This window comes from Telopea speciosissima, chromosome 2 (assembly GCF_018873765.1).
Source record: "Telopea speciosissima isolate NSW1024214 ecotype Mountain lineage chromosome 2, Tspe_v1, whole genome shotgun sequence".
Taxonomy (NCBI): domain Eukaryota; kingdom Viridiplantae; phylum Streptophyta; class Magnoliopsida; order Proteales; family Proteaceae; genus Telopea; species Telopea speciosissima.
Genome location: NC_057917.1, coordinates 51,099,082 through 51,115,041, shown reverse-complemented (window position 1 = coordinate 51,115,041; position 15,960 = coordinate 51,099,082). Strand labels below are relative to the sequence as shown.

The 15,960-nt window shown below is 40.4% G+C and overlaps 2 protein-coding genes and 1 pseudogene across 2 annotated transcripts; all 3 read left to right on the top strand.

Moving 5' to 3' along the window:
- Positions 1–763: 763 nt before the first annotated feature.
- LOC122650829 (uncharacterized mitochondrial protein AtMg00810-like) lies at positions 764–1,565 on the top strand. Its single transcript, XM_043844203.1, has 3 exons — positions 764–932; positions 1,021–1,122; positions 1,279–1,565. Exons 1-3 carry the CDS (start codon positions 764–766, stop codon positions 1,563–1,565), a joined length of 558 nt encoding a protein of 185 aa, XP_043700138.1.
- Positions 1,566–6,748: 5,183 nt separating this feature from the next.
- LOC122650004 lies at positions 6,749–7,607 on the top strand. The gene has a single exon (XM_043843289.1). The coding sequence runs from the start codon at positions 6,813–6,815 to the stop codon at positions 7,473–7,475; it is 663 nt and encodes a 220-aa protein (XP_043699224.1). The 5' UTR covers positions 6,749–6,812; the 3' UTR covers positions 7,476–7,607.
- A 136-nt stretch (positions 7,608–7,743) lies between these two features.
- Positions 7,744–15,875, top strand: LOC122650828 (annotated as a pseudogene).
- The last annotated feature ends 85 nt before the right edge of the window (positions 15,876–15,960 follow it).

Below are 15,960 nucleotides of genomic sequence, written 5' to 3'. Positions count from 1 at the left end.
TGTTCAACATGTGTGCTCAGAACAATGTCTGTCACTTGTGATTCAAAACCACATCCTATACACTACCAACACTGCTTGGGACCACTCTTCCACGTTGCAGAATCCTTTAATCGACAATATAATGCAAAATCACATGGAATTCATGATGAATGATGACAAAGCATGGCTCCACCACTCCAACAATGATGACAATGAGAACAATACTGATTAAATAATAGATGCACTTTTGTGCTTTTGCTTTTGTTTGTGTGTATCTGCGAACAACTATCTTCTTTACGAATTTAATGGTGTGTTAAGTCGACGGACTCCAGAGTGTGCTAAGTCCATCCGGATTATTGTATGGTTAGCATTAAATCAGAGTTGAAGCAAGCTATTTATATTCGAAAGAGAAAGAGAATGAGATTTTGTAACCAACATCTTATTGCTAAGGTGGTTTCGTGCAACTCACTTTCTCCTTCATATCATCATACCTTTGTGTCTTCCTTGTCATCTATTTCCATTCCCCAGAATTGGCAAGAAGCTATCACAGAATCATAGTGGAAGGCAGGCATGATTGAAGAAATGCAAGCCCTGAAAAAGAATGGTACTTTGGGATATGGTCTCTCTTCCACCACAGAAAATGACAGTGAGTTGCAAATGGGTTTTCATTGGAAAGCAAAATATGGATGGAACAGTGGACCAGTACAAGGCTAGGCTGGTTGCAAGGGGATTTATCTTGACTTATGGCCTAGATTACTAGGAGACGTTACCACCAGTTGCAAAAATGAATACCATCTGTGTGATTCTTTCTTGTGCTGTGAATCTTGAATGGGATTTGCAACAACTTGACGTTAAGAACACATTTCTTCATGGAGAATTGGAAGAAGACCTGGTTTCTTCCCATTATACATGGAATTCCTCCTGGTTTCTCATGTCAGAAAACCAAGGGAAAGGTTTGCAAGCTCAAGAGACCTTTGTATGGATTGAGGCAGCTTCCTCGTGCCTGGTATGGAAGATTTCACAAAGCTATGATGTCTGTAGCATACACTCAAAGCAATGCTGATCCCACCTTGTTCATTAAGAAAACTGGTTCCAAGATTGCTATCCTCATTGTGTACGTTGATGACATTGTTGTCACTGGGAGTGACACATAGGAAATTTCTCACCAAAAGACTTATCTTGGTCAAGAGTTTGAGATCAGTAAGTTGTGTTACTTTCTTGGAATTGAGGTTGCCCACTGTACCAAGGTTATCTTTCTGTCTTAATGGAAATATACCCTTGACCTTCTATCTGAGACAGGGATGTTGGGTTGTAGACCTTCAGATACTCCTCTTGAAGCGAATGTTCATCTCAGTAGTAAGACTGGTCCTAACAGGGCCTTTGTTGTTAGACTGGTAAGCCAGTATATGCATGATCCTTACTCCTCATACTTAGAAGTTGTGTTCCGGATTTTGCGCTACTTAAAGTATGTACTAGAAAAGGGAATCCTCCTCTCTTCTTATGGCCATTTACGAGTTAAGGCCTTTACCAATGCTAGTTGGGCCAACTCTCTAGATGATCGGCAACCTAGTAACTTGGAGGACTAAGAAGCAGGCAGTTGTTGCTCGGTCCAGTGCTGAAGCTGAATTTTGTGCCATGTCTCATGGCATCTATGAGTTGATGTGGCTTCAAGGTCTCTTGAAAGACATGGACCTTTCCGTTTCCCTTGCTATGATGCTTTATTGTGACAACAAGTCCGAGATTAGTATTGCTCACAATCCAGTCCAGCACGATCGCACCAAGCATGTGGAGATAGATTGTCATTTCATCAAAGAAAAGTTAGCTTAAGGACTAGTTTGTATTCCCTTTGTAAAATCTCTGGAGATCAGTTAGCAGATTGTCTTTACAAAGGGGTTAAGTAGTAAGTTGTTTCACTCATTGTATGCAAGTTGGGCATGTGTGACATCTATGCACCAACTTGAGGGGGTGTATTGTACTATTGGGGTGTAATATGTCACTTATTATAAATAGAATAAGTCTATCACTCCAGCAGTCTCATCATTCCTCTCAATCAACAGCTACCAACACCCTCATGGCCTAGTTGTAAGATACATAGGATAACTATTTTACCATGAAAAGTTTAATGAGGGAAGGCCAAAATAAATTAGGTTGAAGCTAGTTCTTATCAAGAGTGCAATTGCAAACCGGATTTCGTTTCCTGCCTTCAAACAGAGCCAGCTTCTTCTTTATCCTTCTAATCTTTTATTCTTCCCCATCCCCCCTCCCCACCCTCCCACCCAAAAAAAGATTTTACAGAAAACCCCCCTTGTAGGTGGTGAAAGTTGAGTTTTTGACGTTTGTTGTAGGCTCATAAGTGGTGAAACCTAATTGGAAGCTATAGATCGGGAGAGTCACAATCACGTTCCCTACGTGACCGGGAGTTGATCAATCGAACAAAGAGAGAATGGGACTTACAAGAACTCCAACCGAGTTCAAAGCTCAAAATAGAGCAATTTCATTTAACTTCATAATCTACTTTCTATATTCTCATGAAGGGATTACATATAGACTTGGAATTGAGTAAGTGTAAGGAAGAAAAGAAAGAAAATAAGATTCTAATCTCCAATCTTCAATCAGCCCCATATTCTTCCAATAAAAATCCCACCTTCTCTTCAGTCTACACAAAATACTCTCAATCAGAAATCCACTCTTCAATCCAATCTTCAATCAAATCTTCAATCAACCCTATATACTAGCTAGCTGATTGATCCTTTATTTATTTAGGCATAATTTATTTAAAAACTAAGATATCCCCAAATCAGTCCAAATTTTCCCTCTTTTAGGTGCAATTTCTTTCCTTAAAATTATTGGGAAGATAAGGAATGGATGGTCTATCCCTGCAGGGGCTGGCCTTGTCTGGCATGCCTCTCCTTGACCCAAACTGATCTTCGAAGAACCTTAGGGTGTGAGGTGGCGGCTTCTACTTTGTCAACTTCATGGTCCCGGTCCAGGGCTGCATCATTCCCTCCAGGTTGAAAAAGAGTTCGTCCTCGAACTCTCTTTCTAGTTAATAATGCTTGTCGTCCACTGGGGTCAAACGGGAAACAAGCAAAATCACCGTTGGTATTTTCAATTATACATAACAACCTTTGCATTACCACTTCAAAGCTGATGAAGATAGCTATGGATATCTTCATGACTCGAAAAAATGAGGAATTCACATATGACTTGTTGATTATGCTAATACCTCGAACAAGTTGAAATGGAGACGTGAAAGTAGTAAAGGCCAAATACAGATCATCATATGTACTGACAATGTCGAACCACCCAATGCGATGCGGGTAGAAATGTTGTTGTGCTTTTGAAAAGTAATCTGGTTCAAGACTTTCGAAACCACCGTGTTCATTGATGTACTCATCCTGGTACTCATCGAAAATTGGGGGTTTACTGAAATCAACCTGAACAATGATTCGTTCGTCTACAACATCATCCATTGTCGTATGAACTTCACTTGTGTTGTCCTCCACGGGAGTTGTACGACCATCTCTAAGCCTGGGCTTCATCACAACTTCTCGCTCTCCAAAATGTTGGTTCCCATTTCGGTGAGGCCTCCTCTCCCAAACAGGTTGCGCGTTGTCAGATGAAGGTGAGTCAGGATCGGTCGTCTCCTCATTCGGATTCGGACTTCTCGATTCATTTCTCAAAGCTTCATTCTCACGTCGCAGGGCAGCAATTTCTTGCTGGAGGCGCAAGTTTTCTTTCCTGGCATTGATATCCTCGACGGGGACTATACGGGTAGCTCGTCGGGGCGCCATTATAGTCTTTCGCTCTCACAATCCTAGGCTCTAATAACCAAATGGTGCTACCTCATTGGAAGCTACGGATCGGGAGAGTCGAAATCACGTTCCCTACGTGACCGGGAGTTGATCAAGCGAACAAAGAGAGAATGGGACTTGCAAGAACTCCAACCGAGTTCAAAGCTCAAAATAGAGCAATTTCATTTAACTTCATAATCTGCTTTCTACATTCTCATGAAGGCTCACATATAGACTTGGAATTGAGTAAGTGTAAGGAAGAAAAGAAAGAAAATAAGATTCCAATCTCCAATCTTCAATCAGCCCCATATTCTTCCAATCAAAATCCCACCTTCTCTTCAATCTACCCAAAATACTCTCAATCAGAAATCCACTCTTCAATCCAATCTTCAATCAAATCTTCAATCAACCCAATATACTAGCTAGCTGATTGATCCTTTATTTATTTAGGCATAATTTATTTAGAAATTGAGATAATCCCAAATCAGTCCAAATCTTCCCTCTTTTAAGTGCAACTTCTTTCCTAAATTATTGGGAAGATAAGGAATGGATGATCTATCCCTGCAGGGGCTGGCCTTGCCTGGCATGCCTCTCCTTGACCCGGACCGATCTTCGAAGAACCTTAGGGTGTGAGGTGGCGGCTTCTACTTTGTCAACTTCATGGTCCAGGTCCAGGGCTGCATCAATAAGCCTCGTCCAAGTTTTAGCCTCTGCAAGCTTTCATGAATATGCCATAGAGTTTAGACACAGACCCAGCTTTGACCAACTTATAAAAGATGGTGCTTAATTAGAATCGAACAAGTTTGATTATTAATATCAAACTTAAAAGGGAGAAAATATCGACTTTTGGCAAAGTAAGGCAGCATAATCAAAACGAACCAACGCGGAGGAGGCGAATCACAAACAAAAACAAACAATAATGAGGACCCAACATTGGAAAAGAATCCCCCAAAGTAAAATATTGACCAGAGAAGCAAGGAAAAAGAATGAGAAAGCAAATGAAACCAATTCACAGAAGAAAAAAAAACCAAACATGGAAACAGGACCATACCTAAAAAAAATGAAGCTAGAACAATGACAAAACAGAAATTTTCAAACCAAAATGACTGTTGAAAGTCGAAAAGAGAGTGTTTCAAACTCACAGGTCAATGACTGAGATCCATTTAGGCGTACAATACATTGACTTGGGATCATCTCGTCACCATGATTCCTTCCCATACCTCACAACATACGCGAATTCATCCTTCTCTCTCTTTGTTTCTTCAGCGACTGATGGAGGAAGCCAACCATTATAGAGATTCATTTCTCCAGTTTCTGTGAGAATCTAACACGAAAAAATGGAGTGTCTGCTTTGAGAGAAGATAAGGAAATCCCTCTGCTGTAGAGATGCATTTCTCCAATGGTGAAAAGAATATTTGCTTACAAAATATAAAAGTGAAAATTTCTATCATTCCCTCCTGTACTTGGCCTATATTTACTCAAACTCCCCTACTCCCAAAGAAAATTGAACTTTCAACCTCTCGTTCCCTCCTGATAATTTGAAATCTACCCGTCTCCTACCGCAGAACCACCTACCGCAGCGTCCATCTGATTCGATGTCAAGTCCAGACATCTCAAACTCAATAAGCTGCTGAAACCTTCAGGGACTTGCAAAACCACCATGCTATGCCAGCTTCATCTCCAACCAAGCATACCGCAATGCGTATCTGAGTACTTGTCGCCCATCAGAGCGAGCTTCTGCAACACCATCTTTGAGCTCACCAACCTTGGTGAACACTTTTTCCTCATTCCTGACTTTGCTTCAACCATCTATAAAGCAACCTTCCAGTTTCATCTCCAACCAAGCATACCGCAATGCGTATCTGAGTACTTGTCGTCCATCAGAGCGAGCTTCTGCAACACCATCTTTGAGCTCACCAACCTTGGTGAACACTTTTTCCTCATTCCTGCCTTTGCTTCAACCATCTATAAAGCAACCTTGTACACCCAACTCAAGAACCTCTGAGAGGTATAATGTGGCATTAGAACAATAATTGAACCATCAAAGAAGCGACCATAGTAATCCAAAATCAACAAAATAGAACCCTAAAGCAAGAACCAAGGTGATATGATATACATGTATGTTTGCATAAGCGTGTGTTTAAGCATCTAAGAGAGACAGAGAGAGAGAGAGATAGAGATAAATTCTCAAATAAAATGAAGATGATACTTACAACTACGGAAGTGAATTTCTCAGTCCTTCCATCACTCAGATTTCTACGTTTCTCAAACATTTCCTGCATTTGAGGTGAGTATGCAAATCCTGATATTCCCCCCCCCCCCCCCCTCCTTCAATTTTTGGCGTGAATGCCGGCCAATTTTTTATTTTTCTCTCAGAGACAGCATGAAGAAATAATCTACATAACAAACCCTACACCTGCCAAAGAGAGAAATTTCCGAACATTAGCTTCCGATCCACAAGTAACATAAGCAAATAGTTGAAAAAGGAAACCTTACTTTTTTAGATCGATCAAGCAGATAATGGACGACATTGTCAGATCCCCAAATGTTGGATGGAAAATTTGACCGTTATTACGTCTCCATATAAATCAACGAAGTCCAAAGTAGTCACATTGCACAAAATTTGACCGTTACTACGTACCAGATTCAACGTTCCGGGAAAATAAAACAGCAATTAAATAATACTACCAAATGACCGTTGGCGGAGCACAGCATTTACGAAGTGAAAATCTGACCGTTGGAGACTCCGGCGCAACCCTTCAAATATCTGTTTCCTCTCCCCTATCTTCTCCCAACAAAGCTACAAACTAAACTTTCGCTATCTCTGAAATTCTGAGTCAATCTTTTTCATCCAAAGCAATCTCCATCACTCACGCTTTCTTTCTTTCCTTTTATTTATTTATTTATTTAATTTTTAGATCCTGTTCACTCTCATTCACGCATCACTAAGCAACACAGATTGTGTTTTTGCAATTTTATCTTCTCATTTTTTATTTGTTTCATTTTGAAGTTGCAAATTTTATTTGGTCCTTGAGAGTAATGGCAGAATCTAAAGAATCCCACGTCGTTGAAATCCCTGTCGATGAAGAGCATCAACAGAAACTCTTGTCTGCTATGGCTACAGTTTCTGCAATCCAGCATCACCCTTTAATGGAAATCTCCGAAAGCCCTGGTCATCTCTTGCTACTCAAGCTCTGGCAAAGAGAAGAAGACCTCTTCGGGCGACGAATCGCCATGAAGGAAACCCGAATGGACAACATCAAACGAGAATTATTTCAGTTGTGCTGTTTTTTCTTAGCCTTCCATGGGTTTTTCCTGACTATTCTCTTCACCTCTTCCATTCATTCGCAAGAACATACATGCAGGAAATGGTGGCTTCCATCTTTGCTATCCGTCGCTTCTTCACTTGCCATGATCTTTTTGGTCCAGATGAAGCTTTTCATGTACTGGAAAGTTTCAAGACAGTTACAGAGAGAGAAGACCGATAGCAGAGCTGTTACGAGGTGCATCCAAGAATTAAGGATGAAAGGGAGGAGTTTTGATCTATCGAAAGAACCCCAGACTGCAAGAAGGATGAAAAGCTCAAGCGTCGAAATCAAATGGAAACCTCTTACTTGGTGTTCCCAGAATCTTATAACCATCTGTTTTATTTGTTTCACAGGTATGGTCTTCCCGGCTTGCAAGTATATCCTCTGTGATTGAAGTTGACTTTTGCGCGCGGTTGGACATATGGAGGACAAGCTTGAACCTTGAGTTCATTTCATGGTGGACAGCAAGAACCAATCTTGATACGCTGATACCCATATGAATGCGAGGAAAGGTTGGTTGCTGTGCTTGTTATTCTCTCTAAATGTTTATCTGAAGCTCTTTCAATATGAGCGATTTGGATGTCGGCTCTTGCCATCACTGACACTGGCTTCACTTTCCATTTGTTCAGTTGCCGAGCTTATTAAGCTCTCTGTTTTAGAAGATGGGTAGGGCAAGGAAAACGAAGAAAAAACAACGACAAAAGCGGCAGAGTAGTTTCTCTGCTGTAGTTTTCCCAAGAAAGATGGTTAGTTTCTTCAACCTGTCTTCAATTTCTGGGATGTTAGTAAATTATCTTTCATTGATTACTAGGTTTTGTGATTTAGAGGCGACTGCTTCCTTAGCTGAGATCTCCTTTTGGTCGTGACGAGTGTATGGTTGGTGCAAATTGGTAGGGGAGGAAGAAATAAAATCCGTGGGGATTGGGCTACATGGGAGGAACACTAACCCCCCATGATGCTTTAACCTTCAGGAAAGGTGAAGATGCAATCATCAAGGACTTGTTGTTTCAGGCATGCCATTGAAAATCGAGTTTGCAAAGGTTAGTTTGTTGCCAACAATTTCGATCTGATTTGTTTTCAACAACTTTCTTTTCATTCATGTTGTACTTCTTTTTTTAACACGATTGTTTCTTTACTCATATGAAAATTACTATCCTTTAATGGCAGGTTGGAGCTTGTTAGAGCAGTTATGCAAAATTCATATCTTTATTGGACTGTGGGATCTTTGGGATTCCCGGCTCAATCATCAAAAAGGTTGAGTCCCTCACGAGTGTATATATATGTCTTCTAAAGAATGAAGGAAGGTTTGAAGAGGGGGTGAAAAATGTCAATGTGGCTGGCCTTTTGAAGCTATTATGGAAGACTTCTTGCCCATTTGATGCAAGGACTTGGAGAAAGATCCTGAAGTTCAGACTCTTGCTATGGGGGTTATTAGAAGTCATCCTGATGACCTCTCTTCCTCCAATTGCTTTTCCTTGGCCTCAACTTGGGATTTGGTTCGCTCTAAAGGTACCTTTGTGTTCCCTGCTGGAGGGTGGTGGTTCACATTCCTAGGGTAGCTTCATCATTGCCTGGCGAACCTTGACTCACACTCTCTCCATCCAGGGACTACTTCTTCATAGGAACCTCAGGATTCAAAACTGCTGCAAGTTTGGAAAGGGGTTTTCAGAAATGTTGGCCTCGTTCTAGGCCTTTTCTTCCATTTGAAGGAGAATAGAGATGGATCCTAAAGAAATTCAAAGGGAATTTGATTTGCAATCTGGTGATCAAGATGGCCTTTTGTGCCTCTGTCACATATGTGTAGGTTGACTCCTAAATTCCCTTACCTGGAATCATATTTGGAGCTCCATTGACTTCGAACTTAAATCCAAGGTCAATCACCTCCAATCCTCTTGTCTGAACAGCAAGATGAACCATCACATTGTTTCCTCATGGGGACTTCAGGTCTGGCTATTGTAATCTGGTTTTGTATTGTTTCTCCAGCATTGGAGCTTCTCCTCCGCTGTCCCCCAATTTTGGGGTTGTCCTGTATAATCTTTTGCCTTGTTAAAGAAAACATGACTTCACTCACGCATACTAGCATTCAAAAAGTTTAACTCAGATATAAAGACATTATTACATGTAACCCTAAACCCACCCATGGGCCTAACTGCCTAAGTATCGAGACCATTTACAGGAATAAGCCCCAACCTAACAGACTCTTTTACCTTGTTACCATATACACCTTCCAACTCTCTCACATTTCATCTTCTATGCTAGAATGGTAGCCATTTGGTTTCGCCTGTAGGGTAGAAATAGGAACAAGATAAACTGCACTTACTAGGAATCTGGTTTTTATATAGTTGATTCCACAGTCTTTTGGGACTGCCATTGTTTAAGAATCTGGTTCTATAGAGGAAGTAGGGAATTTAATTCCCCATATGAACAACGAATTTCTACCATAAATTTGCATTGAAGAAGAATCTGGCACTTTCTTTTACCCAAGCTTCTGTACTGCAGCAACCACAGACACTGGAGCAGATAAAAGTGGAGAGGAAGAACATGTTATCTATCCTCAGAAGAAACAAGATCTCATGCACTTTCGGATTTTCATAACCACAACAACAACTCAGCCTTTTATCCCAACTAAATAAGGTCAGTAAGGTTCTAGAATACCACATAAAAGGGAAAGCTAAGTAAGGTTTTTTCGATGCCAGCTGCCAACCTGACACACCAAGTCCTTTATCCGGGCTTGGGACCAGCAGTAAACACTGGCAGAGAGTTGAACAAATTCATCAAGTTTGGTAACTCTCCAATGCCATGTACACTTCAGTCGGGCCCACATATTAAAACAAATACATCTTATATGTATGTAACTTTAAAACAACTGAGAATAATAAGCCTTGAGAGAATCTGATTTAGATAATAATCCCCTAAAAAAGTTAAATTCTGTGTCTTTTCAAAAGTTAAATTTGTTTGTCATATTCTATGCTGGAAAATCATTTAATCAAATGCTTAATAAATTTTGGCTATGTATTGCTAAACCACAGGTTTTTTATTGCTTAATGGAAGTCAAGTTGGAAATTCAGCTACATGGTTTTTCCTTTCCCTCCTCCCTCACAGCTCCCAGAATTCTAGGGGCCAATCTCTTCTTGATTTATAGCGTACAAATTCACAAGTTAAATTTGTTGGACTTATTTAGGCTAGTTGGAAGTTCAGCTACATCTTTATCCTTTTCCTCTTTACTTTTCTCTCTTCTGGTGCAATCCCTTGTTCATCAAAATAGAGTTCAAGTTGCACGCACAGAGTATCAGTGTTACATATACTTATGATCTTATAGGTTTGGTTTTAGTGGGTTTGATCAATCCGATAGTGTTCTCGGTTTGACACAGTTGCGAACTTGTATGAGTATTACAAGTCTGTTCAATTCTTTCACTTATCTTCCAGAGCCTTTAAATTACAGGAAAGACCATTAACAATCAAACAGCACTTGATGAGGACCACCAGCAACATCAAGATGAACAACATTCTTTCAGAGGGATTCACAAACACATCACACTAGTCCTCCTGAACAATCATGTCTGGATGAGTCTAGGATGGGGGATAAAAATGTAGAGCCAAGTGAGATGTTTATGGATAGGGGAGATTACTGTGTTTATGCCATTTGTTGAGATTGAGAAGATTACTGTGTTTCTTGGCCGCAGCTACCCCTTTGTGTGATTCTGGAATGTAGTATCTGCTTGCAGAGCAAAAGAAGCTCTTCAAGGAATTCTTAACAATTCACTTGTAAATATCTGCTTTGCAAAGAGTGTTGGCCCATCTGAGCATGGAAGGAATTTTTTTACTTCTTCATCCTTGGACAAGAACCCACTGAGAATTTCCGACTGGATAGAAATTTGGGGAGTTCAGCTGGAGACCCACATGCGATCCCCATGCTTTATTTCTAATTTGGAGTCCAGAGATTCTGGTATCACTGGGCTTGGTAGGAGGCAGTGCTTTTGAAAAGATGAGTTTAAAAGCTCCAGGGTCCCAATTGGGACTATCAGAAGACATATATGAGCAGAACAGAGATGCCAGGGGTGCTCATCAATTCATCATCACGATTTTTCTGTAGACAGGTTTCCTCTGAAAAGTCTGTTTAATGAAAATCCTTGGAACTTGACAGTTGATGCTTTTTCCTTCTTACAAGAAAAGAAGACCTGGTCATTTCCTACTGAGGAAGAGCTTCCAGAGTATCCTTTTTTCTGATTTGGAACAAGATAAACCATATTTTGGTTTTTATTGTGAGCGTGAGGCCCACAATAAAAACTTTGAACCTGGACCATTGATTCTGATCATGCCATGAACTTAATCCGTGTTCATGGGGTAGGAGATGATTATGCAAGATCCTCCTACAAGAGCTTTTGATGCAGGTTCTGGTTATTTTGCTAATGCTGTTAAATGGCAAAGATCAACTCCTGAGTTATGTCATCAGTCTCCTCTAAATGAAGAATGGAATTAGGAAGGGACAATAGCAAAGGGGACAACTCCTGTATGTCATGCTCACTGCTTTCCTGTTGGAAGCCATTAGGTTCAATTTGTGTGTATTAATAATTGATAGATGAAGATTTTCGGGACTAATGAGCCGGAGGAATTTCAGAGAGATTTGGATATGTCAGAAAGAGTTTCCAGCTGGCTATCTCTTTGCTAATTAATTCTATTGTTTTCCGATTTTCCTTGCCATTGCAATGGTATCCACATATGGCATATATGAGCTCACAAGGATTTATTCAAAGGTGAACACTAAGAAGGGCCTACCCAACTGCCTTTATTAGAGCAAACACCAAACAAAAACACGAACAAAAACAAAAAACAGAGAAAGATGACACGGAGATTTAACGTGGTTCACACACCAGTATGGTGTGCTATGTCCATGGGCGAAGGCGAAGATGTTTCACTATGTAAATCGGAGAAAATTACAATGGAGATCTCTCAAGAACACCCAAAACGGCGCTGCTGCTCTCTCCCAGAATCCTAAATCGAAAACCCCAAATCTCACTCACTTTACAACAAAGCAGGTATTGAATATAAGTACTGATCAGGTCGATCCATTGGGTCGGGTCGAACCATACCGCGGGGCTTCGCTCCCACACCCCCAAACGAGATCAGTGATGGCCTCCTAGCTGGGGCGTATTGGCCCAAGCCCTCCGCTACCATCACAAATCTCAGAAAAAGTTCCATTCGGGTCACCACCAAAAATGTCAGACAAGAATTCGAGACATACATAACAGCCTTACTTGCCCACATGTATCACTTGAAAAAATGTGTGAAACTAAAGATAGTTGATTCCATTCGGATTTTGTCTGTTTTTTTGTTTTTTTCAAATTGTTGTCCCAATAATTTAATATTATATATTTGTCTAATATTTTATGCTTAACATATATTATATATTATATTTCAATAAGGTAGAAAAATTATTTATCATTTAGGAGTTTTTTGTTGATTTTTGTATATTATAAAAAATAAAAAGGGCCATTACCCATTGTTGGACCCGCCTATGCAGGATATAGGAGGGTTAAGTTTGTAGTCGGTCCTAAACTTCGGCATTTTGGGGCAAAGTGGCAGCACTCAAGACTCAAACCTGGGCATTTTCCTTGGCAGTCCAAGCCTTTTACCATTGCTGGCCCCTATATGTTATAAAATATCAATTGGAGATTGTTAAAGGTTACTCACGATAGGGGGAGCATCCCCATCGTGTTTCATCGTTAGTGTCTTATTAAGTCTTTAAGTTATTGTTAGTTACTTTTGACTTTGGTTGTAATTACATTCTCTCTCAGGTTTTGGTTGTTAAGATTTTGTCACATGGTATCAAAGCTATGAAGAAGAAAAAAAAATCTAAAACCCTTAGTTGTTGAAACATAAAAAACTAGGGTTTCTTACTTTATTTTATGAAGATTGTTCATGCCTTTTGGTTACTATTGTTCCTGCTGCTGCTTCCTTATGATCTGTTATGCTTTGCTCCTGCAATTGGACTTTGGTTATTGCTCCTGTGATTGTGCAGCCTTTATAAGATTGATTGTTAATGTGTGTCTTGAATTCTTGTACCTTTTTTGAAGGTTGCCGCACTCTGACATTTTTGGTGGCAACCCAAAAGGGAAATTTTGTGAGGTCTATGATGGTTGCGGCAGCCCAAGTCCAAAGTCTATTACTGATCTCGTTTAGGGGTACGGGGGGCTTTGCCCCTGCGGTATGATATGACCCGACCCGATGGATCAATCCGACTTGGAGGAGTCTTTCTTTGTTTAATTGTATTGTTGCGTAAGCAAGAGTGAGAAGTGAGTTTTGGGGATTTTCGAGTTAGGGTTTTCTGGGGAGAGTTCTTGTTGTGACCTTTGGGTGTTCTTGAGAGATCTTCATTGTAATTTTTCTTCCATTACGTAGTGAATCATCTTCAGCCCATGTAAGTAGCGCATCACATTGGTGTATGAACCACCTTAAATCTTTGTGTCATCTTTGCTTGAATATGTTCTGTTTCTTCGTGTTTCTTGGTGTTTTCATTAACATTGATCGATCTCCTTTGTAATCGATCCATTCAGCCTGATATTCTGAGCATAAGTCACTCTCCCATAGGCAACCAAACACCCTCAATCCGGTTCCGTAATAGTCTTCTTGTACAGAAAACCAAATCCATTTTTATAGTTGGTTTGTGTTCCACCGCCAGGAGAAATTTCAGGAACAGTTCTTTTATGATTCAAGTGTTACCTTGCTGGGTTATCACTTGGATTTCATAGGGCTGGGGTAGGTAGACATTATCCCAAACTTTCAGCTCCATCGAAGTCCTGTGGAGGGACTTTTCTTTGGTTTCTTGGCAACTTATTAATTTGGTGGGCTTGCTGTATATATTGCAAACAAACCGTTGGATAAACTCAATTTTTGGGGATTATTATATTCTGCAAAGAGCATTTGACCAGAATTTGGGAGACATCAGGCTCTCTGGTTGAGTTATTAATTTATTCATTTGCCTTGTCATGCATTGGAGTTCTTTATATAGTCTGCATAGTGTGGCTGCTCTTAATTATGGGATTTATTGTTATTTGGTGATGCTGGTTATTGATGTCATATGATGATGGGTTATCCTTTTGCTCCTCTGCATTATTTGTCCATGTTTACTGCTACATGTGAGGGGGAGATTGGAGTTCTTATCAGAAATCTGAAGATTACTATTGTCATCTGCTCTAGTCATCAGTTGAAGATTATTATTATTATTTGCTTGTTCGTGTCATTTGCCTGTGTCCTTGGCAAATATTTTTATCTTATGAAGGTGGTTACTTGTGGTTTTCAGCAACAAGATTCTTATGTTGCTACTTGTGGTCAGCAACCTATGCTGCCTTTTATCAGTGGTCCCCAACAACCTTATGCTGCTACTTGTGGTTCCCAGCAACCTTGTGCTGTTATCAGTGATTAGCTATACTGCTTTTACCAGTGGTGGTTAACCGACCTATGCTGCCCTTTTATCTTCTTTGTGAAGATTATACTTGCTACCTGCCTTCCTTGAGAAGGGCTTATGATGTTGATGTTGTTGTTACTGCTATGATATTTTTTTGGATTGTGGTTGATTGGTATGCTCTGCCTTCTATTTTTTCTGGTTGCTGATTGGATTTATTCGACACAAAGATTTTCTCTACTATTGATGCTGATAATTGGTGTGGTTGAGTTGATATTGCTACCAGAATGGAGTTCTCTTTGTGCTCACTGGCTTCTACGACTGTTATGGTTAATATCTATTCCTGTTGTTCCAAACTGAAGTCTTTTAATACCTATTCTTGTTAAAATCAGGAACACCTGTGTTAGGTCATCTGCCCAGTGTCAAAGTCAAAAAACTATGTGAACACATCTTCAGAACCTATTCCATCAGGAACTTCTGTCTCTGCATCAAAGAAAATCAGTAGTTGGAAAGTTCCCTTTTTTAAGTATCATGTGCATCGTTACAAGCATCCATCCATTCAGTTGGGCTGTTTCCGGAGTCCCTGAATGAAAGCAGGTACAGCATCACAACCTTGTGTTTCCATCTAACTGGTCTCATGACCTGTGGACCCCAAGTCCTTGTATCGAAAATATACTTTCCCAAATATCCAGCAATGCTGCTATCCATCCTGATTATTCCATCACGCAGGAATATCATTCTATAAAGCCAAGGGTATGCAGGAGGCAAGCTTGGGTCATTTCTCACCTGGAATTTTGGGTATTCCTGTATCTGGCCCAGAAAGTTCACTCAACAAGAAACCAAATCTCAGGCATCTACATCTATGCCCATTGCAGCCTGAACAGCTTGCACAGTTGGCCTCTCTTTTTGTCCAAAAGCAGGAATCAGGAAATGTGCCTGCTTTCTCTCTTAGTAATTATAGTAAACAGTCAATCCTAATGAATCAGGCTGATCCAGTTTGAGCATCACAGAGCTCTATGTTATGCAATCGTGCATCTTCTTCTAACCCTTCAAGTTCACAGATTGGTCAAGGGCAGTTGCCGCAGCCAACAAGCAATGCTCCTGCAGTTCGTCTAACAAGTACTGAACAGCAGAATGGTGGTACTGAAAGTCGTGGGTATCAGTCAGTAGTGGTGCTGGAGGAAGAAAGGGAAGCAGATCCACGGAAACATCTCCAGGCAACATTGCAGCAGGCGGTAGGCAGCTCTTCTCCAGCAAATTCAACAAGAAGCAAAGGCTGTGATCACAAAGAGGAAGGGTTGTGATCATTTCACTTTTAATGTTGTATTCAAGGGTCTCCCTTGGGAACAGAATTTAAAAATATCTCTTGTAGATTTTCCACTGCCAGATTGAGAAGCAAAGTTTCTAGTGTAAAAAAAAAATTGTGTTGCTTGGCTTTACTTATAGTTTGATGCGTTACTCTCCTTTGGGTTCTTCC

What these genes read in the sequence shown, in the direction of transcription:
- LOC122650829 (XM_043844203.1), top strand. Translation starts at nt 764, where the DNA reads ATGAATACCATCTGTGTGATTCTTTCTTGTGCTGTGAATCTTGAATGG. An exon ending in GTCAGAAAACCAAGGGAAAG is followed by an intron (nt 933 to 1,020) that starts GTTTGCAAGCTC and finishes TGATGTCTGTAG; the next exon opens with CATACACTCAAAGCAATGCT. An exon ending in TGACATTGTTGTCACTGGGA is followed by an intron (nt 1,123 to 1,278) that starts GTGACACATAGG and finishes TATCTGAGACAG; the next exon opens with GGATGTTGGGTTGTAGACCT.
- LOC122650004 (XM_043843289.1), top strand. Translation starts at nt 6,813, where the DNA reads ATGGCAGAATCTAAAGAATCCCACGTCGTTGAAATCCCTGTCGATGAA.